The 23,820-nt window shown below is 37.2% G+C and overlaps 1 protein-coding gene across 1 annotated transcript in view; it reads right to left on the bottom strand.

Moving 5' to 3' along the window:
• The window catches only part of HTR3B (5-hydroxytryptamine receptor 3B), a gene marked incomplete at both ends in the record, with an annotated part of 28,868 nt that extends 5,264 nt beyond the window's left edge, over positions 1 to 23,604 (bottom strand). Inside the window, 6 exons of the mRNA XM_084249824.1 lie at positions 4,248 to 4,405; positions 4,919 to 5,088; positions 5,481 to 5,590; positions 5,905 to 5,949; positions 22,327 to 22,487; positions 23,574 to 23,604. Of these exons, the coding sequence (XP_084105950.1) occupies positions 4,248 to 4,405; positions 4,919 to 5,088; positions 5,481 to 5,590; positions 5,905 to 5,949; positions 22,327 to 22,487; positions 23,574 to 23,604 (675 nt within the window). The remainder of the gene's footprint in view (positions 1 to 4,247; positions 4,406 to 4,918; positions 5,089 to 5,480; positions 5,591 to 5,904; positions 5,950 to 22,326; positions 22,488 to 23,573) is intronic.
• Between the last annotated feature and the right edge of the window lie 216 nt (positions 23,605 to 23,820).

The raw sequence follows: 23,820 nt of genomic DNA, 5'->3' as shown, positions 1-23,820 counted from the left end.
TGGGAATGTGGTTTCTATACTCAGATTGCCTGGGTTCAAGTGCAGTCTCCACTAGTCACTCTGTAATTTTGGACAAGTCACTTCTCTGCACCCAACGTAACTGTCTATGAAATTGTGCAACTTAGAGGACCCACCTCGTACAGATGACAGGATTATATGTATGCAGTCCAGAAATGGTGCCTGACATGGAGTAGGATCAATGTTGTGGTTATTGTAATTGAGTCTCCCTGGGTAGATTTTGAGGTCTGTGATAGACCAGGAGCCTTGATTTATCATGCTTGTGTCCTCAGTACTTCTCACTGAGCCTGCCCATGGTAAGAGCTCAAAAGATATCTGCTGAGTTGTACTGGATGCTATTTTTAGTTCCCGTGGGGTAGGAGTGGGGAGTTAGTCCAAATGAGCCTCTCATTTGGGGGTCGGTCCTCTGAGGGCTTCCTCTCTTCGGGTCATTCCAGAAGCACTAATCCCTGCCTGCTCTGAGGGGCAGGTGTGACACCAGCTCGGTGAGACACTGCACTCTACAGAACTGCCCTTACCTAGAGCCCATCACTTCTAATGGACTAAAGGAGCTGGTGCCTTTAAATTTCCCAGAAAGGGAAGAAAAAGCACTTTAGTTTCAGTCCGTGTTCTCCATTAGACACCCTTCAGGTGTTAGCAATATTATGCCACAATTTCATTATCCATTAAAGCCAGGTAATAATAAGTACACAAAGGTATTTGGAGCCTATTGATGTTAATGAAAGAGATCAATCTAATTCAGAATGTGTGTGTGGAGAGCTCCTTGGAGATGGAATAGGCCCCAAGGTTAGTCTCTAATCGCCTCCTTGATGGTAGACCCCACCAGTACTCAATTTTGCATGACCGTCTTTATGACATAGTTGGAATTTTGACGCACAGACTCACGCTTCATACAGAAGCCCATTTTCCTCCTCTCCAGGCCCCTCCCAACATTCCCAATTCAGAAAGAATGGGAAAGTTGCTGCCACTTAAGGAAGATCCTTGCACTGGAGTGAATTTCTTGGATCTGGACCAGGAGTGGGGATGGCCTCGCAGAAAGCCCATGCTTTTAGGGTGACTTGAGTGACCCTACAGAGATTTCTAGGACTCAAAATTCTTTCTCCTGGTGAAGCTCAGAAGGAGCTTTTATCAAGTTGATGAGCAACATTCAATGGATATCTCAAAACTCTACCCTAATCTAGAAAGAAAAATTCTGTCAGGAAAAAAAAAGGGATCAATGAGGCACCTTTTTTCTTAAATGCCCTTTTCCCCAACCCCCCTCCCCATTTTTCTAGTGGTCCTCTGTGGGCCCCCACAGAGGCTGAATGAACATTTAACTCCATGTGAGGATCTCTGTAGTTGGGCATCCCTTAGTTCCCACAGGCGTCCACCTTTTCCCAACTAATATGTGTTCTTAAATTTTATTCCTACCACCTCCCACTTCTACTCTCATTGTTTAAAAAGACCAAAATGTTGCCACACAGAAATCAAAATTCACCCTGCTATCTCTAGTAAGCAGCAACTCTGATCATGTATTGGAGGAAACCACCCTCTAAGAGCTGCCGGATCTGGTATCAGGCTGCACACAGATTTGCTTGTAAGCAGACATGCCTGTGTTTGGGGCCCAGGTAGGATGCAGATCCAAAGTGTCAGTGTGCTCTGATAAGCAATAGGCGCCTGAGAGCTGGAAGATATGACTGTGCATTAGCTGAAACTAACAGTATATCTGAAGCATTTGATTTAGCATCAATGGTTGCAGTATACGTCAGGCCAAGATGATAACATATTTAGAATAGATCATTTTCCTCTCACCCGCCCCACTTCTCCCACCTCCCCCATCTATCCCCAAAGCCTGCTGAACAGCCTGGACTGACACAGAAGAGATGAGTAGACTAAGAGTGAGACAGTTCTTTGCTGTCAAGATCATAGCAGGCCTGATGCAGGTTTGGAATTGGGTGCTGAATTTCACATCATTGACCAAGAACTGTTGAAGGACACCAGGACAGACTCTTGCTAACTTCAGAGTAAGGTGCCTGAGATGGCACAAGTCAGCGCAAGCCTAGCCACAGAACACAGATCAGGCATGTCGAGGCAGGGGGCTCAGAGTAGTGGAGGGAGACAGTGAATTGGGGTCATCACTGAATCCGCTTTAAGTCTTTCTAAAGTTGTAGAACCACTCCCAGGTCTGCTTCCCTTCCCTACCAAATATGATCTGTGACTCTTTATCCTCTCTGTTCCAAAGGGCCATGGTGAAAGTCAGTCCTACTTAACCCCCAGGGCAAAGGCACCCTGGAAAAAGTTCGAAGTGCATGGAACTCTATCACTGCCCACCTCCAGCACACCTCCACGCAAACCCTGTAAACGGAGAAGCAGCATGGCAGTGAGGGGAGCAAAGGAAATGGACAGTGGTTCCCGAAAACCAGGGAAGCCTCCCCTTCCTTAAACAACCTTTCACACCTCTGTTCATCATATTTAAAAGTCGATGTAGTCAATATACAGATATTGTTTTACAATGGCGTATGCCTAAAACTTTCATTTTCTAATACAATAATTCCAATTAAAAATATGTAAATAAGGGGAGCCAGTATATAGAAAGCCTTTCACCACTGTTGAGAATGAAAATTAATATTTAGGTGAAAGATGATGTGTAACTAAAAGTAATAGCTAAGAGAGAAAGAAAGAGAGAGAGAGAGACAGAGCGCACAAGACAGAGTGCATTCCTTTTTACCTGCCCGGTCTCTTGCCTTTGTCTGTCTCCTCGTGCAGTGCAGGTAATGGTGTGTGCAGTGTTCTCCGGAGTGCTTGGTAGGTGACTACATTCCACCTTGCACGTGCTACTCCCTCACATTTTCTTTTAATGCTCTCCATTATTCGGGCTGCATTAAAAATGTTTGTGGGCTGATATCTTTAAAATTAATGAGGTGTTTACTCTTAGCCAAGGAACTCATTGAAATTAAAAAAGCTTTTCCTCCTCCCTTTCCCTCACTAAAAAGAAAAAGTGGACAAACAGGCCACAATTCAAGCTTTTCTATGTAAAACATGGGGCATAAGCAAGAACACAACCCCACCACTAGGAAGGTATGAGTTGTCATTAGCTAGAACCCAGCTTTTTACATAAGTCAGGTTCAAACCACAACTGTTTCTGAGGTCCCTGTTCAACAAGAGCTTTGTTGGAAAGCTGCATTTGACCCCTTTAACCAATGGAGAAACATCTGTGCCCTCAATAATAGTCTATTTCACCACCATCACCCCTTACCATGTAATTATCTGCTGTCGCACCTTAATCTAATCTAAAATTTTCTTCTTACTCAAAGGTTTTGTTCTCCATTAGACATCCTTCTTCTTCTTCAAAAGAATGTATCTACTGTGCAATTCTGATCTGCCTGTAATCTCTACATTTCAATCAGATCCATAAACCGGCATGAAGCACCCACTCCAACCACCATTAGGGGACTTTGCACAGAAAAGCAGAGCTGAATACTAACAATGTGAACCCGCAGGTTGCACTGGCTGCAGACCATGAGTCAGGACAGTTTGCCAGGAAGGAAGAATGGTTGCTCTGGGAAAGCAGTCCACTTCACCATCCTGCACCCTACTGTCCTCACCCCATCCCACTCAGACCCCTGCTGGACAAATTTTCCTGTGAACAACGCAGCCGAGAGCATCCCAGGTGGGCATCTGAGGTCAGGTTCTCATCATGTCCTTTTCAGGGCAGTTATTCTTTCTGATCTTGAAATCACATAGTCTCTGAGGATCCTACAGGTGATTCGTCAGCTCTCCTCTCAAAATATTTAATAGTATGATAATTTTATGCATCTTCATCTTGAATTAATAATTTACTCAATTAAAAACAGAACAGTAATGTTGAAAAGGCACTTTCTCTCAATTTTTTGTTGCTGTGTGTGGGTTTTCACTCTCACCCCAACTCTGGGTAGCAATTAGAAGTGAGAAAGTATGTACTAAAAGACTGGAGGGCTCTTGCTGGTGTGGGTGGTTCAGATCTCTGGCGTCTGAAAACTATTCTCTGTGTATTCATTTTGGTGATATATATTGCATGAGTCAGGATCTGAGTCCTGACCTCTGGTCTTTAAAATGCCAGAATGCAAGTGGATGTCCAGAGCCATCTGAATCAACAGTTCTTAGATGATAATGAATGAGAACATGCAACAAAGCAGAGATCCCTCAGTTCAACAGAGAAGGCCAAAGACTGTAGAGAAGTGCACCATGGGGATGGGAAGGAGAGGACCTACATTAAACTGAATTTGTGCGAAATCTCCAGCGCTGCTGTGCAGGATGTTGTATGTTGAGGACACAGAAAGAAGTTCCCACTCACTGTCATTCAAAAATGCCTTTTTGTCATGATTAATGTCATCTTTGCTCCTCAGGAAGGCCAGGTCCACATCTTCCACTGAAAAACAGCAGAAACAATCATCTTCCTTGGAGAGAGGCACCGACAACTACCTACTTTGCCAAGTCCTGATTCATATCCTTCCTTTTACTCTTGCTTCCAAGTGTATGGTCTCACTGGGATAGGATTCAATATAACCATTTGATGGAGGATAGAGGTGTGAAGTAAAATCTTTATAGCTTTTGGATTTAAATTTTGGGGTTTGATGCCATTATCCATAGATTGATGAAGCCAATCCTATGACGTAGATAATGTTCTCAATAGCAGTAGAAGCCTAACATTTTATTCCCAAACTAACAGTAGCAAAGGGCTGTTTATCTGGGCACAGCACTGTACTTGATCTGAATTATAGCAAGAACCAAATAACGTGAGGAGGATATTTATATTTTTTTAAAAATCAATTATGTTCAAGAATAAAATGGACATAAGGGATACCATAATATAATTTTATTTATGTGTGCCAACCTAGGATGACTTTTTTCCAACTAGTGAACTGTACCTGTCATGGTTTACCTGTATGCAGAATGCTATTGAAGGTCAGGCTACAATTCTGGATATCAAATGGAAAAGTATATGTCTCTAAACTGCATGCAGAGACTACTTGGATAGGCCTGGAGTTCTTAATGGTCCCAGATGAGTTCACATACACATAGGGAAGATCAGGTGCTCTTTCACTGGCCACACTATATAAAACACAAGTAACCTTGTTAAAGAGTGATTCAGCCATTCAATACATAAACAAAAACAGTTATGGGACCAGGACATCCAGGACAAGGCTAGAAGTGCAAAAAAAGAGTCACATTTCCTATGAAATAATAACCCTGGCAAACACAGGCTCATAAGTTAACTCACCTGCTACTGTTATAACACAAACATAATCTTTGAGTAACCTCAAGCATTGGTAATCAAAGCTGTCCTTAAATGATGTGAATTCATGTTACTTTTTACCTCAATGATCTCAACAATATTGTTTAGAAGTTTAGAAAGAAAAGAATGGCAACAATGACTAAAAAAGCAGCAACTGAGTTGAATATTCTAAGTCTATACCCCCAGAAATATACCCAAACACACTTACAACTCGTTAATGATGATATCAGGGGCCCAGAGGGCACTTAAAGGTAGGGAGATCTCTCTAATATCATCAAACAAACTGGAGTTCCAAGACAAAAACTCATCATCCCATATCTGTTAAGAAAAACCAAAAAGGAAATGTATCAAAAGGGGTAATGTTGACCTCACCAATGAACTGAAGAAGTATTTGGACCAATAACCCAACTGATCAGCCTGTTAGTTAGTACTATCTGTTAGGGAAATGGACTACCCATCTAAATCCTAAAGATGGTAGGCCCAATGAGAAATCATGGATTCCAACAACTTACATCTGCTGCAAATCTAAGGAAACATAAACACAAAGTTAGTATCTATTCTTTAGAATAATTATATTTTGCAACAGATGGCAATCAGGAGTTCAGCATGCATGGAAAGAAAAAATCACTTACCTCACGGTACCATATACTTGTTTTTAATTTTTGATTCTGCGCATCCTGCAAAGCAAAAAAGAAAATCCACACCAAATCTTAAAATGTCAGTAAATCAAAGCCCAATTCAACAGTATCTCATAGGAAGAAATTAAAATCTAACTAAATCATGCTGATTTTATTATTTTTTATTTTTTTATTATTTAAATTTTATTTTTATATTCCCCTTACAATTACAACCCCCTTATTTTGACCCCAAGCCCTCCTTTCCCTGCCCCCCACCCCCCATAGAGTGTCTCTGGTTCATAGTTGTTTGTTGATTTTGATATTTTCTTTCTTATAGTTATTCTTTTTCCTGGTCCCTTATTTAAGTTTTCTAGATTCCTGCTATGAGTGAGACCATCCGGTATTTTTCTTTTTCTTTCTGGCTTATTTCGGTGAGCATGATCCCTTCCAGCACCATCCATGTTGCTGCAAATGGCATGTGTTTATCTTTTTTGAATGCTGAGTAATATTCCATGGTATATATGTACCACATTTTCTTGATCCAGTCATCTATTTTGGGGAATTTGGGTTGTTTCCAAAGCTTAGCTATTGTAAATAGTGCTGCTATAAACATAGGGGTGCAGGTGCTCTTTGGAATTGATGTTTCTGTGTCCTTTGGGTAAATACCTAGGAGTGGAATTGCTGGATCATATGAAAGCTCTGTGTTTAGTAGGTCCAGAAATCTCCACACAGTTCTCCATAGTGGTTGGACCAGTTTGCACTCCCACCAGCAGTGCAGCAGAGTTCCTTTTTCTCCACATCCTTGCCAACATTTGTTGTTGCTAGATTGTTTAATATGTGCCATTCTCACTGGTGTAAGATGGTATCTCATGGTAGTTTTGATTTGCATTTCCCTGATTACAGTGATGTTGAACATTTTTTCATATGCCTGTTGGCCATTTGCATTTCTCTTCAGAGAAGTTTCTTTTTAGCTCTTCTGCCCATTTTTTGACTGGATTATTTTCTTTGTTTTTGTTGAGTCTTATCAGCTCTTTGTAGATTTTTGTGATCAGTCCTTTATCATTAGTGTTGTGTGCAAAAATGTTCTCCCAGTCGGTGGGGTTTCTCTTTGTTTTGGTTATTGTCTCTTTTGCTGTGCAGAAGCTCTTTAACTTGATGTAGTTCCATAAATCATGCTGATTTTAAAAGCATTACCTTGACTTTTCAATATCTGAATAGTCTGTCTCTATTTATTACACACCCCTGTCACTATGAGCTTTACTATATGATCTATGACAAAACTGTACTTCGTACTCGACATTTTGACTGATTTACTAATCTCTTTCCCACTTTAATTAGTTACTCTGCCAATAATCAGACTGAAAAATGATATGTAATCTTAGCCAATTCTGGGCTAAAATGTGAAACCAAGCCTTTATTTGTAATCAAGATATTGTCATAATCTTCCCATGAATGTTATCTCAATTGCTATTGGCAGTCATTGCTGTTAAGTTACCATTGTTTGGATTTTGTGGCTTATAAAACAGAGTGAATGAGCTTAATGTAAATGAGATAAATTTTGATGATATAATGGATATGATTTCTCATGTCTGTAATGAGTCAGTGATTTTTTTAAGACTCCCCAAAACAACCACACTAAAAGCCTCCTTACTATTTTTTTCATATCTGATCTAGTAAAAATACTATGAAGCCATTTTGTTTATAGGGATTAAAAGGAAACTCTCACACCATATACAAACAGTAACCTAAAATATAGCATAACTCTTAAATGTAAGTGCTAATACTATAAATCTCTTAGAAGAAAACATAGAAGTAAATTTTCATGACTTTGAATTAGGCAATTGTTTCTTACACATGATAGTATAAGAATAAGCAACAAAAGGAAAAATAATGGGACTTGATCAAAATTAAAATTTTTGTGCTATAAAGGCTACAATCCAGAAGCAAAAGATAGTCCCAACACCATTTATTTAAGAAACTTTCTTTCCTTATGGTATGTTCTTGGCTCCTTTGGCATACATAAGTTCTTCTTATGTGTGTGGATTTATATCTGAGCTCTCAATTCTGTTCCATTGATCTATGAACCTATTTTTCATCCAACATCATGTCGTTTTTATTACTATAGCACTGTTGTATAGTTTAGTCAGGGAGTTTGAAAATGTTGGTGAGGATGTGGTGAAAAAGGAACTCTCCTACATTGCTGGTGGGAGTGCAAACTGGTCCAACCACTATGGAAAGCTGTCTGGAGGTTCCTCATTCTACTAAAAATGGAGCTACCATATGACCTAGTAATTCTACTCCTAGAGATCTACCCAAAGGACACAAAAGCATTGATTCAAAAGAACACCTGTACCTCCATGATTATTGCAGCACTATTTACAATAGGTGAAACCTGGAAACAACCCAAATGCCCAAAAGTAGATGACTGAATCAAGAAGATGTGGTATATAGACACAATGGAATATTATTCATCAATCAAAAAAGATAAACTCATGCCATTCACAGCAGCATATTTATGCTCAGCGAAATAAGCCAGAAACTCTATGGGGACTATACCTGAAGGGGTGGGGGGAAGAAAATATTGTTCAAAAATGAGCAATAATGTAAAAAATAAAGAAAATTAATAAAAATTCTTAAAAAATAAAGTCAGGGAGTTTGATACCTCCATTATTGTTATATTTCCCTCAGGATTACTTCAGCTTTTGGGGGTCTTTTGTAGTTCCATACAAATTTTAGGATTATTTTGTTCTACTTCCATGAATAATGCCATTGAGATTTTGAAAGTGATTATATTGAATCATTACATTCCTTTAGGTAATATTCTTAATTTCTAATGCAAAATGACAAAACTAGTCCACTGTCTTACACCATACATAAAAATTAATTCATAATGGATTGAAGAATTGAATTTAAGATCTGAAATCATAAAATAAAGAGAAGAAAATGTAGGCTATAAAATCCTTAACATTGAGATGTGTCTTTGGAGATTTGACTTCAATAGCAAGGGAAACAAAAGCAAAAAATAAATAAACAGGACTATGTCAAACTAAAAGGTTCCTACACAGTGAAAGAAACCATTATCAAAATGAAAAGGTAACCTGCTAAATGGAAGGAGATATTTGCAAGCCATACATCCAACCAAAGAGTTAATATCAAAAAGAACACATAAAACTCAACAACATAAAACCAAATAACCTCGTTAAAAAATGGGCATAAGATCTGAGTAGACAATTCACCAAAGAAGACATTCAGATGACCAATGGGCATATGAAAAGATGTATATCATCACATATTATCAGGGAAATGTGAATCAAAACTATCATTTATATCTGTTAGAATGACTATGATAAAAAAGACAAGAAAGAGTGTTGGCAAGGATATGGAGAAAAGGGAACCCTTATACACTGTCGGTAGGAATATAAACTAATGCAGTCACTGAGGATAATAGTATGGATCTTATTTTAAAAATTACAAGTAGAACTACACTACTGAGTATTTACCCAAAGAAAACAATAACACAAACATGAAAAGATATCTGCACCTCTACATTCACTGCAGCATTATTTACAATATCCAAGATATGGAGACAACCTAAGTACCTATTGATGGGTTAATGGATAAAGAAGATGCAATATATATGATGAGAGAGGATTACAGCTATATGTTATATGCAATGGGATACTCCTCAGCTATGAAAAACTAAATTCTGCCATTTGTGACAATATAGATGGATCCTGAGTTTATATGCTTAGCAAAATAAATCAGATGGAGAAATAACGTATGCTTTCAATCATGTGTAATATAAATAAACAAAACAAGTGAACAAATAAAATATAGTAAAACAAAAACAAACTCTTCATTACAGAGAACAGTTTGGTGGTAAGGGGTTTAGAGGTGGGAGAAATGGGTACAGGGAGTCAGTTGTATGGCAATGAATAGCAACTAGACTTTTGGTGGTGATGTGCGATGCATGATATTAGATGCATATGTTGAATTATAATGCTGCAGCCCTGAATCACAAAATGTTATAAATTGATGTTACTACTATAAAAATTATTTTAAAAAACATATAAAGCTCTCTATTTGTTGACACTGGGAGAAAGAAGTAGTAAAAAGACAACCCACATAATAGGAGAAAATCATATCTGGCAAAGGACTTACATCCAGAATATTTAAATAGCTCTTAGACTCAACAATAAAAAAAAATAGCTCAATTAAAAAATGGGCAACAAAGGACAAAAATCAAGAGAGTGAAAAGCAACCCATAAAGTAGAAGAAAATATTTGTGGCTCATATATCTGAAAAGGGGTTAATATCCAGAATATTTAAAGAATTCCTATACTCAAAACAAAACAAAGAAAAACAATTGAAAAATGGACATAAGATGTGAATAAACATTTCTTCGAAGTAGATATACAGATGACCAAGAAGCACATGAAAATATGCTCAACATCACCACTATGTACCAAGTTGTTTCCTTCCAAAATTCACTTGTGATTGTATTTGAAGATAGGATGTTTAGTGGGTGATTAAGGTGAAATAAGATCATGAGAGTGAGCCTTAATCCAACAGGATTGGTGTCTTTAGAAGAGGAAGAGAGAACAATCTTTCTCGTTCTTCTCTGTGTAAAGACACAGTGAGAAGGCTGCCTTCTGGAAACAGAAGAAGAGCTCTCACCATGAACTTTGCAACTTTGCAAAGAACTTTGAGCTTGACTTTTTGAACATCCAGATAGGAGAAATAATTTTCAATTGGTTAAGTCACTCAGTCTATGGTATTTGTTATGGCAGTCTGATCAGACTAGTACTATCGCTAATCACTAGAGACATGCAAATCTAAACCATAATGAAATACTACTTCACACTCATTAGGATGGCTACTGTTGTATTTTTTTCTATGGAAATTTTCTAGTTATATTTTTTATTAATTTCTAGCATAACTCCACTGTTAGAGAACATATTCTATATAATTTTGATTATTCTAATTTTCTTGAGAGTTATTTGAAGGTCCTGCATATGAGTTAGTTTGGCACCTACTCCATGTGGTTTTGAAAATTTGATTATATTGCTATTATTTGCAGCTTAATTTATATCAATTAGGTCCTTTTATTACTTGTACTCTTTAAATCTTTTATATTCTTATTGCTTGTTTATTGACTATCAGTTACCAAGAAATGTGTTAAAATTTCCCACTATAATCATGAGTTTGTAAATCTTCACTCAAATTTTAATTTGCATATGTAAATTTTGAGACAATTACATTAGGTGCATTTAATTTTAAAATTGCTTCATGTCCCCTGTGAATGATCCCTTTGAGAAGTTACAAATGTCTCTATTTCTAATAATGCCTTTATCTTAAAGTCTGTTTTGCCTTACCTTTGAGGATGGCTTTAAGGAAAAAATCAGAAAATAACAAGTGTTAGTGAGGATGTGAAAAAATTGGAACACTTGTTCACTATTGGTGAGAATGTAAAATGGTGCAGCTGCTATGGAAAACAGAGTGGCGATTCCTAAAAAGAAATAAAAATAGAATTATCATATGGTCCAGCAAATTCACTCATCTGGTATATACCCAAAAGAACTGAAAGCAGGGACTTGGAAAGATATTTGTACACCCATGTTCTCAGCAGCATTATTCACAACAGCCAAGGGATGGAACTAACCCAAGTGTCTATCAATAAATGAATAGATAAACAAAATGTGATAAACAAAATATGCACATAGAAAGATGCCCAGCACCATTAGTGATTAGGAAAATGCAAATCAAAACTACAATGAGAAACCACTTCACCCCAGTATGGTGGCTAAAATAAAAATCAGAAAATAGCAAGTGTTGACAAGGAAGTAAAGAAATTGGAAGCTTCATATATTGCTAACAGGATGATAAAATGGTACAGCCACTTTGCAAAAAGTCTCATAGTTCCTCAAAAAGTTCAACATAGAGTTACCACAACTCAGAATTCTATTCCTAAGTACATAACCAGGAGAACTGAATGTATATAACCAAGAGAATTTAAAATATAAGTTCACATGTCTACAAAGAAAACTGTTTAAGAATGTTTATAGCTGCATTTTTCATAGTAGGAAAAAAGAGGGAATCACCCAAATGTCTATCAACTGATGAATTGATAAACAAAATGTGGTATATACATAAAATATTATTGATCAATTAAAAGTAATGAAATACCGATAGATGCACAACATGGATGAAACTTCAGAGCATTGTACTAAGTGGAAGAAACCAGTCACAAGAGGCCATTTTTTGTATAACTCCATTTATATGAAATATCTAGAATAAGCAAATCTATGGAGACAAAAAGTACATTTCTCTTTGCCTTGGGCTGGCGGGGGTAGAGGGTAAGGGTTGCAACAGCTAGTGGTATGGGGTTTCTTTTCTGAAGTGATGAAATCTTCTGAAATCAGGTAGTGGTGATGGCTGAGCAACTGTGAATACATACACACAAAAAATACTGAATTGTATACTTTAAATGTATACTTTAAAATACTTTAAATTTACATCTTAATACATTACATTTTAATAAAACTGATATTTTTAAAAAGAAATAGAGAAAAAGGAAACTCAAAAAGACACTTCTAGGAAATTTATAAGTAAACATTGAAGTCATTTTTTTTCCATTCCTTTCCATGTAATCCATCACTAAAAACTGCAGCCTTAGAAGAAAATCAGAAGAATGAAAAATCCAAAATGAAGGCATAGGAAATAAAACATTTTATTTCCTAACTGCTGATTTAGGATTAAAGCTAATGAGTATTTTTGTACCTATTTAGTACAATACCAAATTTTGGTAAGATGAAAGAGTTTGTGAAGTTCATGGCATGAAGGCAAACAACATTTCCATTTTCCATCCAGAATAGTGAATATTAAATTAGCTAACCAGGCAATTATGCAACCACATCAAATATATATATATATATATTGCATCGGGTCAAGGCTACCACTCTGAAAAATCCATGTTGGGTGAAAGGTATAGAGATGCCACTGGTACTTAGTCCATGCAGATGGTGTACTTGGAATTGTGTGGCACACAGACCATACTCACATCATTTGAAAGAGAAACAATCAGCTTTCCAGATTAAAGTCCCCCGTTTTTGCAATCAAGAAAGCAAGTTGCTGTTGAGTAAGATTTCCTTGGTAACTTGAGAAAAAATAAGGCATTGTGAGCAGATATGCAGACCCTGTTTTGTGACTCAGCAAAAACCAATCTGAGTCAATTTGTTCTACAGATTTCTATGGACTTCAAATGATACTTGGAAAAGACAGGATTTAAGGTAATATACAAAGTAAAAGACTGAATTCACAAGTCCCTTTCCCCTAGGAACATCTTTGGGTAGATAACAGAGAGGACTCCCAGTCAAGATAGGTTCTGCGGGGGGTCTGGCAGTGACCTCTACTGATGGGGTCAGGGTTAGGTGATAGTACTACCTTCCAAGTTTTACCAGCTGAGAGATCCTGAAATAGATCACTGAAGGATAGAGGACTCAGTTATAGGACGAATTGTAATCAGTCAAGTGTTCCCTACAAATGGGAGGGGTATATCTAAAGCACAATTTATACTACTGGGAAAAACGGCTGTTAATTACTCATTCACAACAAATATACTTTCATATCTATGCAATGTCCTGACAGTTTGTCACTGTCAAGCAGGAGTATGAATGTATCTTGCTGACTCAGTCATGTTGCTGGGGAGAGGGTCTCCATAGTTTGATGTTTCATTTTGACTATCATATATCCAGTTGATTCTTATGAACTGCCAAGTTTATGCCTTAGTTTGTCTTTCTCTTCTTATCCATTGCTTTGTCATAGTACATGTACAATAGTGTTCATTTTTTTTTCCTGACATCTTGTGGGGATTTTTGGGAGAATTCGTCATTCAGTCCTAAAGAACACAATGTCAAAAAGGAGTTTGAAGCTAAAACTGAAATCTTTTTTTTGTCAAAGGAAGCAAGTTTCTCAATGCCAGCTGGTGAACATAATTGTTTCTCTGGTGGCATTATTCACAGCTTTTCGCTCTGTGTATCTCTCTCTCACTCTTTTTCTTTAGATACCTTCCATCTTGCTTGTTAAAAGCAAAGGGTATTTCAGAGAATTGGAATTCATTAGTCTTCCTAACAGAGGGAGTCTATTTAGATCTAAATTGGTGGTTAGCAAATATACAGATAATTCCTGCACATTCTTATTTATCTTTCCCAGTTCTGAAGACTATAGAAACAGATGCCTCAACGTCTGGCTGGGAGGCTCTAGTCAATGGACTGGAATACAAAGGTATCTGGGATTCGGAATTGACAAAACTCAATAGAAACAAATTGAGACTCTTCACTGTTGAGTAGATTATCTCTATAATCAGATTTCCCTAAGGTACTCATAATACCCAGAAATTCTAAGACCAGACTGTAGTCTTTCATATAAACAAAACGGAGGCAAAACATTATAATGGAAGTGAGGTGCCTTGATGAAAGCTGGGCTGAAAGCTCTCTTTCCAAACAAAAGTTGCCAGCAGTTCAGCTGTTAGCAGAAATGCTTCCAACAAGTTATCTATCCACATTGGGAGTGTCCTTGTCTGAGCAGTTTCTGTGAGCAATTTTATCCAGACCTTTAAAACTGATCCTGCCTCTGGATTGAACTTTACGCTTAGTCTACATGAATGCAATACAGGCAATTGCAAAGCATCTTAGACTAACTCATTCATTTTTTTCCCTCCCCCCTCCCCCACTAACTCATTCATAAAGACAGTCCTAGAATACTTACATATTTTAATTAATTTAATTAATTAAACAAATATCTATCAAGTATCTTTGAAGTAAGATATTCTATGTTACATACTGTGAGAAATTATGAATATGAGTAAGAAACTCGTTCCCTCAAGTACCTTATTAATAAATTAGGGTATATGACATTTTAGCACATAATTATCTGCATTAAGAAATATACAGACTTCAATGGATTTAAAGGAAGGAGATAATGCTGTCAGCTTGGAGAACTGAGGAAAATTTCTTATAGGGGCTGAAGTTTTAGAAAAATAATATGTCATAGAGGGAGAATGAAGAAGACATTCAGTGGAGGAAATAGAATGAATCACATACAGGCAGGAAATGAGAGGAAGTTCAGGTTCATGATGGTATTGAGTACATGTATAAGACAAGATTAAAACAGCAGATAGGGATAAAGCTACAGGGATAAAATATAAGATTTTTTTCAGATTTTTGAAGGAAAATTTGCCCTATCCAGTAATATGATATACCCAACATGTTCTACTAAAAATTAGTATATCCAACAAAAGTGGAAAAAATACATTTTTAAACAATGATATTCTACTCAACTATCTAAAAAATCTGATTTTATTTTCTTTTATCAGAATAGCAAGAGTTAGGTTAAAAAATGTCAATCTGAGACAGTTTTTCCAAGGGAAGATATTAATATAAAGCCCTTACTCCTGTCCTATACTTAACTCCATAAGCCTCCAAAGGAAAATCTGAACAGTTACACCTTATCTTAATCAATATGAAGGGGCCTCCCTTGTGGAGGCAAGGGGTTAAGCACTGCACTATGAAGCAATCTGCAGCCTCTGCAGCACGAGTTTGATCCCCAGCTGGCCAGGGAGCAACCCACATGGTGAAGCAGACCTCTCCTGTCTCTCCTGCTGCTCCCCTCAGCAGTGTATTTCATCAGTCTGCCTGTTCTGCTCCCCACTCTGTCTCTGGTGAATCCTCTCAACCCCCACATCTCTGGCCTGTACCCCAGCTCTTGTATGCATAAAAAAATAAATCTTAAAAAAAAATCAACACACTATGAGGGTGGGGGGAAATACGGAGGGGCGGGAAGAGGAAGAACTAGAATCAAAATAAGGGGGGGGGGTGCAGTTGTATGGGGAATATAACCAAAAGGAAAATGCCTACATTGTACAAGGATGAAAATTATGTAAGAATTATATAAAATAAAATATTAAAAAAATCAATATGAAGTAAGAAAGTGCAAGGATGAAGAGAGACTTAGAAAGTGGTTTTATTTTTTTATTTTTTATAATAAATTTTATTTTTATATTCCCCATACAATCGCAACCCCCTTATTTTGACCCCAATCCCTCCCCTCCCACCCCCTACCCCCATAGAATGTCTCTGGTTCATAGTTTTTTGTTGATTTTGATTTTCACTTAGAAAGTGGTTTTAATCCATTACTCAAGGTTGATTATCTATCTCCGCCCTCCGGCTTTACATGACTTAGTTCATCTCATTTGTCTTTATTCAAAACATACTCTTTCCATTGGACAAAGTAATAATACTCCTCCCATAATCCAGTAATAATAACTCATGAACAACTAAGTATTAAGAACTAATATCTCTTAGATAGGTGAAGATACAGCCACAGGAAATTAAGTCTCCAAAATTCTAGTTCAATATCTAACTAGGAAAGCAATATTTTTTGTTTTGTGATTTCTGGTAGAGGACAATGGGTGTTTCAGTGGTGGGATTGTGATGGTAACTGCACCTGAGAGGGTAAATTCTATACTGCCAAAACATTAGCAAGGATATAAAACAGTAATACTTCAACAACAACAACAAAACAATAAGAATAAAAGAAAAGTGATTTAAAGGTGTTTTTCACTGGAGCTTTGTGTAAGATTAGGTCTTTTGGAATAGAGACAGCCACTTCCTGGTATTTTTTTTTTCATGCTTCAAGGAAAATTCCTGGCATCTTTTAAAACATTATTTACTAAAATTTTAGATCTAGTACTTTAGTGTGAGTTGGAAAATAAAGCTAAGAAAAATTAAATTAGTGGCTAAAATTTTTTGTGTACTATTTAAATATTCCTGTTCATGAAGAAACAGTGATTAAGGTTTATCCAAGTTGAAGGAAAATTATGCTAAAATTTTGCCTCAGACAAAAAATAATTTAAAACCTGTTATATCAATTATACTTTTAACTCTAAATTATTTTTCATCAATACTGACACCTAGTTCTCAGTACAAATAACAGCAGAAAAACCCAAACCCAACTCTGATTCATAGAATAACACTATGCTATGAACATAAGAAAACACCTCATTAAGGAAAATTAAAAAGGAATTATCCACTTATTTATACCAAATATATTAAACTAACAACACAGTATTGTGGAGTATATAATGGATACAGATGTAAACTTGAAGACAAAAGTAGTACAAAAGATGGGGCAGGGGTGGGTGAATGGAATTTTACTGTTGTAAGATTTATACTTTTTGTATTGTGATATCACTGACTATAACATTACATTAGTTTTAGATGTGCAACATAGTGACTTGATATTTGTATATATCAAATTGGCTTTAGCTCAGTGGCTACTTCAACATCTATATTAGCTTTCAATCACCCTCCCAATATTTGCATATGTTATAAAGTAATCATCATAATAAGTCTAGTTAACATCCATTGCCACATATAGTCATAGTTCTTTTTCTTGTGAAGGGAAAGACTAGCACATTTTATGTGATATGCAATAATATTAATCTAAGTACACTGTATTAAGTTAATTGTGAAAATAGAAACCACCAAAATAACATCTAAAAATTAATTCAAACAGGATAGCTAAAAAAAAAAGACCAAATATTTTTTCAAAATTAATTTATCAAAAATAAGGCAGGATAAGAGGAACAGAAGAATAAAAAACCAGATAGGACAACTAGAAAACAAATAGCAAGATAGCACTGTTAAACAGACAGAATGCTACAATCAAAACGCACACTGGCAGGTTAAAAGAGCAATACCCCGGGCTATTACTAACCAGTATAAAGGAGAAACTATTGATACACATAACTTCGATGATACTGAATAATAAAGCCAATTGAAAAGTACCATACTTTATGATTCCATTGTTTGAAATGATATTATAGAGATGAGGAAAGAGTTATCATTTTCCAGTGGTTAGAGAACCGGGGGGAGAAATTGTTGTGGCTATAAAAGGAATGTACCAGGGAACCCTGTGATGATGGTTCCAAAAATCTACACGTATGATGAAATGTGTAAGTGAGGAACTACTCACACATATACCCACACACAAATAAGTACACGTAAAACTTGGAAAATATGAGCAAGCTCTGAAGATTGTCAATTTTCTAGTACTGATACTATACTATATTGATGCAAGATGTTTATACTGCGGGATGTTGGATGACGTTGCACAGAACTTCTCTGTAAATTTATTTGTAATTTCTTGTACACGTATAATTATTTCAAAATGAAATTTCTTTAAAAAGTGTAAGACCCTACTATAGATGCTATCTCCAAAAATAACTTAGAATACAATGTCACGGGCAGATTGCAAAGAAAAGAATGGCAAGATATATAGCAAAAAATTAGCATAAGAAAACCTTCAAGAAAAAAGAGTATTATCAGAGATGAAGAGGAGTATTCATGATAAAAGGATAAGTCAACGAGACATGTAGTCCTAACTATACTACTAAGAGAGCAGAGAAACAGGCAAACCACTATTATAATTTCTCTATAAAATTAATACAACAACGCAGCACAATGTTAAAAAGTCATAAAAGATTTTAGCAGTTCTATCAAATGCTTTTTATTGATATTTATATAACAATATACTCTTTGGTCCAATAGTGTACTGGAGGTTTGTGCCAGTGCAACAGGCAATAAAAGGAATAAAGATTGGAAAGAAAGTAGTAAAACTGTCTTTATTCACAGACATTATGTTCATCTACATAGAAAATCTGAACGATGCAATGCTACTTCAATTAAAAAAAAAAAAATCTGAAAGAATCTACCCAAAAACCTCTGAAACAAATAAAAGATGGCAGAGTTAAGGGGCCCAAGGTCAATCAATAAGTACAAATTAGTTGTATTTTTGCATGCTAGCAACAAACAGACTCAAATTTAAAATGCCATTTATAATGCATCACAATGTGACATACTTAGGAATAAATTAAATCAAATATGTGCAAAACACCAAAAACTACAAAATGTTGCAACAAGAAATTAATGAACTAAGCAAATAGAGAAACACACCATGTTTATGGATTGGAAGTCTATTGTCATGAGCTTGATTCTCCTCAAATTTATCTGAAGATTTAATGCAATCCCAATAAAAATATCAGCAATGTTTTCATAGAAACTGATAAACCAATTCTGAAGCTTATGAAGACATGTAAAAGACCTAAAGGAGTCAAGATGAATCTGAAACAGAAGAACAAGCCTGGAAGACTAATGCTCTCTGCTCTCAAGCCTTCTTTAATGTTGCGGTAACCATGATACTGTATCGGTGTCAGGAGAAACACATGAATCTGGTGAACAGAACAGAGTTCAGAAAAAGACCCAAACCCAAAGCATAAAGACACAAGACACACAGTTGAGAAATCAGCATTTGAAAAAATGTTCTAAATGGTCAGTCTTTAATGAAATGAATGTGAAAAACTACATTGAGATGCCATCACGAATCTACTGAAATAGCTAAAATTTTAAAAGATTGACAATACCAAATGCTGGCATTATATTGTGGAGGAACTGAAACTCTCATCCATTGCAGGGAGAATGCAACATGCTATTGCAATTTTACAAGTCTGACAGTTTTTATAAAGTTAAACATACACAACATAGCAATCTCACACCAAAGTATTTACCTAAGAGAAGAAAAAAACATGCAAATGTGTATTGAAGCTTTATTCATAATTGCCCCAAACTGGGGACAACCCACATATCCAACAACTACTAACTAAAGCGCAGTTCATCTGACCGTGGAACACTACTACTGATATATGCAACAACTTAACAAAGATGAATCTCTAAAGGCATCACGCTAAGCAAAAGAAGTTAAAAAAAAAAAAACAAAACTAAAGGTAAAATGATTTATGATTACATTTATCTAGCATTCTGGATAAGACCATAGTAAGAAAAAAGTAAGATGCTTGGTTACCAAGGACTAGTGATAGAGAGAAGAGACCAGATTTAAAAGATGGGCTTCAGCTCTCTTGGGTCCTTGCTTCTAAGATGACTAAAAAAGAAGGAATAATGATTATGCCAGAAGGTGTCACGGCCATGTGCAGCCTACTCATTGCACCAACTGAGCCCAATGCATGGTCAAGAACAAGCCCATTGGAGGCTGCCACAGTCAGGGACATACTTAAAGTGAGTCTCTTTGATCCCTATGTGCTTCCCAAGCTGCATGTGAAATTACATTACTGTGTGAGTTGTGCTGTTCACAGCAAGGTAGTCAGGAATCATTCTGAAGCAGAAGGATCTGCCATCCCCACCCTATTTTGCAACACATACCTGAGAAAGAACTTGTGTCCAGAATATATAAACAAAATATAAATCTTGTAATAAAGAGACCAAAAACCCATTTTAAAAAACTAGGAAAAGACTCAAAAAGCCCCTTCACAAAGAAAGGTATGTGAAAGCAGCCTATGAAAAACAGCACCAAATTATTGATCATCAGAGAAATTTAAACTAAAATCACAATAAAATACCAATGGTAAGACTTATTTTGTGGTGAGAATGTGGAGCAATGGAGACTCTCACAGCTGACCGGGGGGAGTATACAAGTACAACCACTTTCTAAATCAGTCTGGCAATTTCTCATTAAATAAACGTATGCCGGGCCTCCCCGGTGGCGCAGCGGTTGAGTGCTGGGTTGCGAAGCTGCCAGCGGCCTCCGCGGCGCCGGTTCGATCCCCGGCTGCTCCCCCGCCACCGGAGGAGGGTCCCACATGGCGCACAGACCTCTCCTGCCGCCCGCTGCTCCCCTCAGCAGTGTACTTCGGTCCTTCTGCCTGCTCTGCTCCCCGCTCTGGCTCTGGTGAATTCTCTCACCCTCCCGCGCTTCTGACTGTACCCAGTGCATGTATAAACAAACAAACAAACAAAAAAACCAAACAAATAAACAAACAAATAAATTTTAAAAAGCCTCTATAAAAATAAATAAATAAATAAACTATGCCTACCTTGTGACCCAATCATTCCACTTATAGCTTTTACCTAAGCAAAACCTATGTTTCTCATATGTACACAAAAAGACATATAAGGAAATATTTATGGCAGCATTATCTATAATAACCTAAAAGTAGAAACAACCCAAATGTTATTCAACAGGACATAGATGAACAAGTCATGGCTTACCTATAACTGAATACTACTCATCGATACAGAGGGAAAACTGCAGATGTATAGTGTCTCAAAGACACTATGCCAAGTGAAACATCTAGTCGCAATATAATTTCATTCACAGGAAGTTCTAGAACTGACAAAAATAATCTATGGTGAAAGAAATGGAAACAGTAGTTGTCTCTGTGGATGCGGAGGATGGGCACTGACTGAGCACGAAGTGAAGGATCTCTCTAGGGGGGATGGAAAAGTCTGATATACTAATGGGGGTATGGATTCTATGGCTCCACACAAATGTATGTTCAAATTGTATACTTAAGATCTGTGCATTTCAATATATGTATATTATACCTCAATTAAAAAAAGTTTTGAGGGTCTCCCTGGTGGCGTAGGGGTTAAGTCTCAGTGCTATCACTGCGGCCTGAGGTTGGTCCCTTGCCAGGGAGTTAACCCACATATAGTGCAGAAGACTGCCAGTTCTGTTCCCCATTCTGTCTCTGGTGAATCCTCTCATACATACCCCCTGCACCTCTGGCCTACACCCCAGTTCTTCTATGCATAAATAAAAATAAATCTTTAAAAAATAGTTTTGAGGAGTAAATTGAAAAACAATTTAAAACAAGCAAACAAGTTCAGTAAAACGTGCTTTAAGAGAATAAAAAGTAAATTTTGTGACTAATACTATTGAAAACTGTAATTAAGAAAGGGTAGACAGGAAAAGCAGAAATAATCATCATGGTCATCATGTACTGAAGGCTCAGTAAGTCCTCTCCTAACTTTATATGCATTTTCCATTTAATTCCCACAAAACCCATTTTTCACATACAGTGGTGAAAATATGTGCTTTAAGAAGCAAATCTTCCCCCACCAGCCTTAGCAAACATTTTAAGTATAAGCCTTATGAACCCTAGATGCCAAGGCAGTTTTCCCTCTTTTAAAAATTTCAGACAATAAGAAGTGGATATTTTCTGAAATCTACTATTATCACTAAAAAATGTGAACCATAGAAAAATATTTATTACTTTATCTTGACACTCATAAAATACATACCATGACCACAACGTCTTATTTCTGTGAAACCTCTATGTCTAGTTATCTGACCCTCACAATATAAGCTGGGAGCTAGAAAGCATGACTTGCTTAATCAATATTTTACTTCATGCTTGCTGCTAAAAGGAGTCTACTACCACATCCCTACCAGCTCAACTGGTGCTTAACAGAACTTAACACTTAACTGGTACTCAAGAACTTAACACTCCTCCTAGGCTCCTGCATAACAGCAGCAGTTTCACAAAAGGATGAGGGCACTGGGAGAGGTTAAGAGGGTTCTTACCACATCCAGGACAGCACGGAAATAAACGTCCAGGTAGACAGTGGTAGCCTCTGTCCAGTCACGAACTGGCCTCACTTCCTTATGATATTTCTGTAACAGCTGCTGGGTGAGATGATACAGAGCAGAATTCCTGGGATGAGGTGTGTCTATGGCTAGGATTCCTAGAAAAGAAAACTTTCATTATGAGGGTAAAAATAGGAGGAATTTAGCATCTCTAGATTTCAGACTGTTTGGGACTTGGTGCAGAATGTAGTTTTAAGCAAATTTGCTTAAGTTCACAGCCAACTGGTGGGCTTTTGGGTATGCAGGTATTTAAAGTCAGCTGATGGCTTAAGTGCTCATCTCATTGGAATCAACTCCATCGCCAGAGATGTCAACTGTGCCTACAATTCCATCTTTACAGCAATCATGCATGTGAGAGACAGCATCCTTTCTTTACTCCCGTATCACCCCCTCCTGGTACATAGAAGAAACCTTCCTGTATTCTTAGCCCAAACTTAATTTCCCCTGTGGATTTTTCTTTTGATTTTCCATTTATTATTCAACAATTAAACAGAAAACCAAGCAGAAATATGGACAAACTGGTGAACCCAAAGATCTGTGTGGATTTCTAAGTAGTGAAATAAGTGAGATACCAATTCATACTGAAAAAAAAAAAAATCTCCTTTCTCATTCAGTCTGCCTGTAAATAAAATGCACTTGTCAGAAAATGAGATCTTTGTTTTGGGCAAATTCTCTCTGGTTCCAGGGGACAGCCATTTCCCCTGACCCAAGCATCCTGACATCCTGATGTGTAGAAAAGCAGTGATTGGTGTTGAGGTAGGGGAGGGAAAAGGAATGGAGCTAGAGAAAGGAGCACTGACAATTGGAAGTGACAAATTTGTGAGGGCTTTCTCTGAATAGCAAAAAGATATTTTGTTCAGAAGCTTTTCCAACCCTTGGGGGATTCAAAGCTTCGCCTCGTCATTGGACTGCAGCAAATTGCACACTTCTTGCCACAGCGCGTGAGTGAAATCTATCTGGAGGGTCCTGTGCATGATTTCCCCTCCGCTCTCAGTGGTTTTGAGGGTTATTGTGATGAGCTGCTGAAGGTATGCGGGATTCAGCAGGAAACTGTAAATGAGATATCTTCTCCTGGTGTGACAATCCTGTTTATGCCCATTTCTTTATGAATGATGTCATGTCACTTGCCGCCACAGGCAGCAGTTTCTGTGATTTATCAATGTCAGTGTGACCAACTTGCTAACCACGAAGCTTGAGGTGCAATTCCAGGCTCATGGTGGGCAGTGAAATATTCACTTTCATTGCCATTAGAACTGAGAATCTAATGAGCATTTTAACTCCTGAACCACTCACCCAAGAGGATGCCTGAAGTGACATTGGCTAGTCAGGCAGGCGTTCAAGACTAAGGTGGGTGGCTAGCACCAGGCATTTTTTTCCAAGGTTTTTGTGAACTGTGACTGACGCAAAATGTGCTGTGAATCTCTCTACCTG

This window comes from Talpa europaea, assembly GCF_964194135.1.
Source record: "Talpa europaea genome assembly, chromosome: 12".
NCBI lineage: Eukaryota > Metazoa > Chordata > Mammalia > Eulipotyphla > Talpidae > Talpa > Talpa europaea.
Note: the sequence above shows the minus strand (reverse complement) of the source record. Positions and strands in the feature narration are given on the sequence as shown.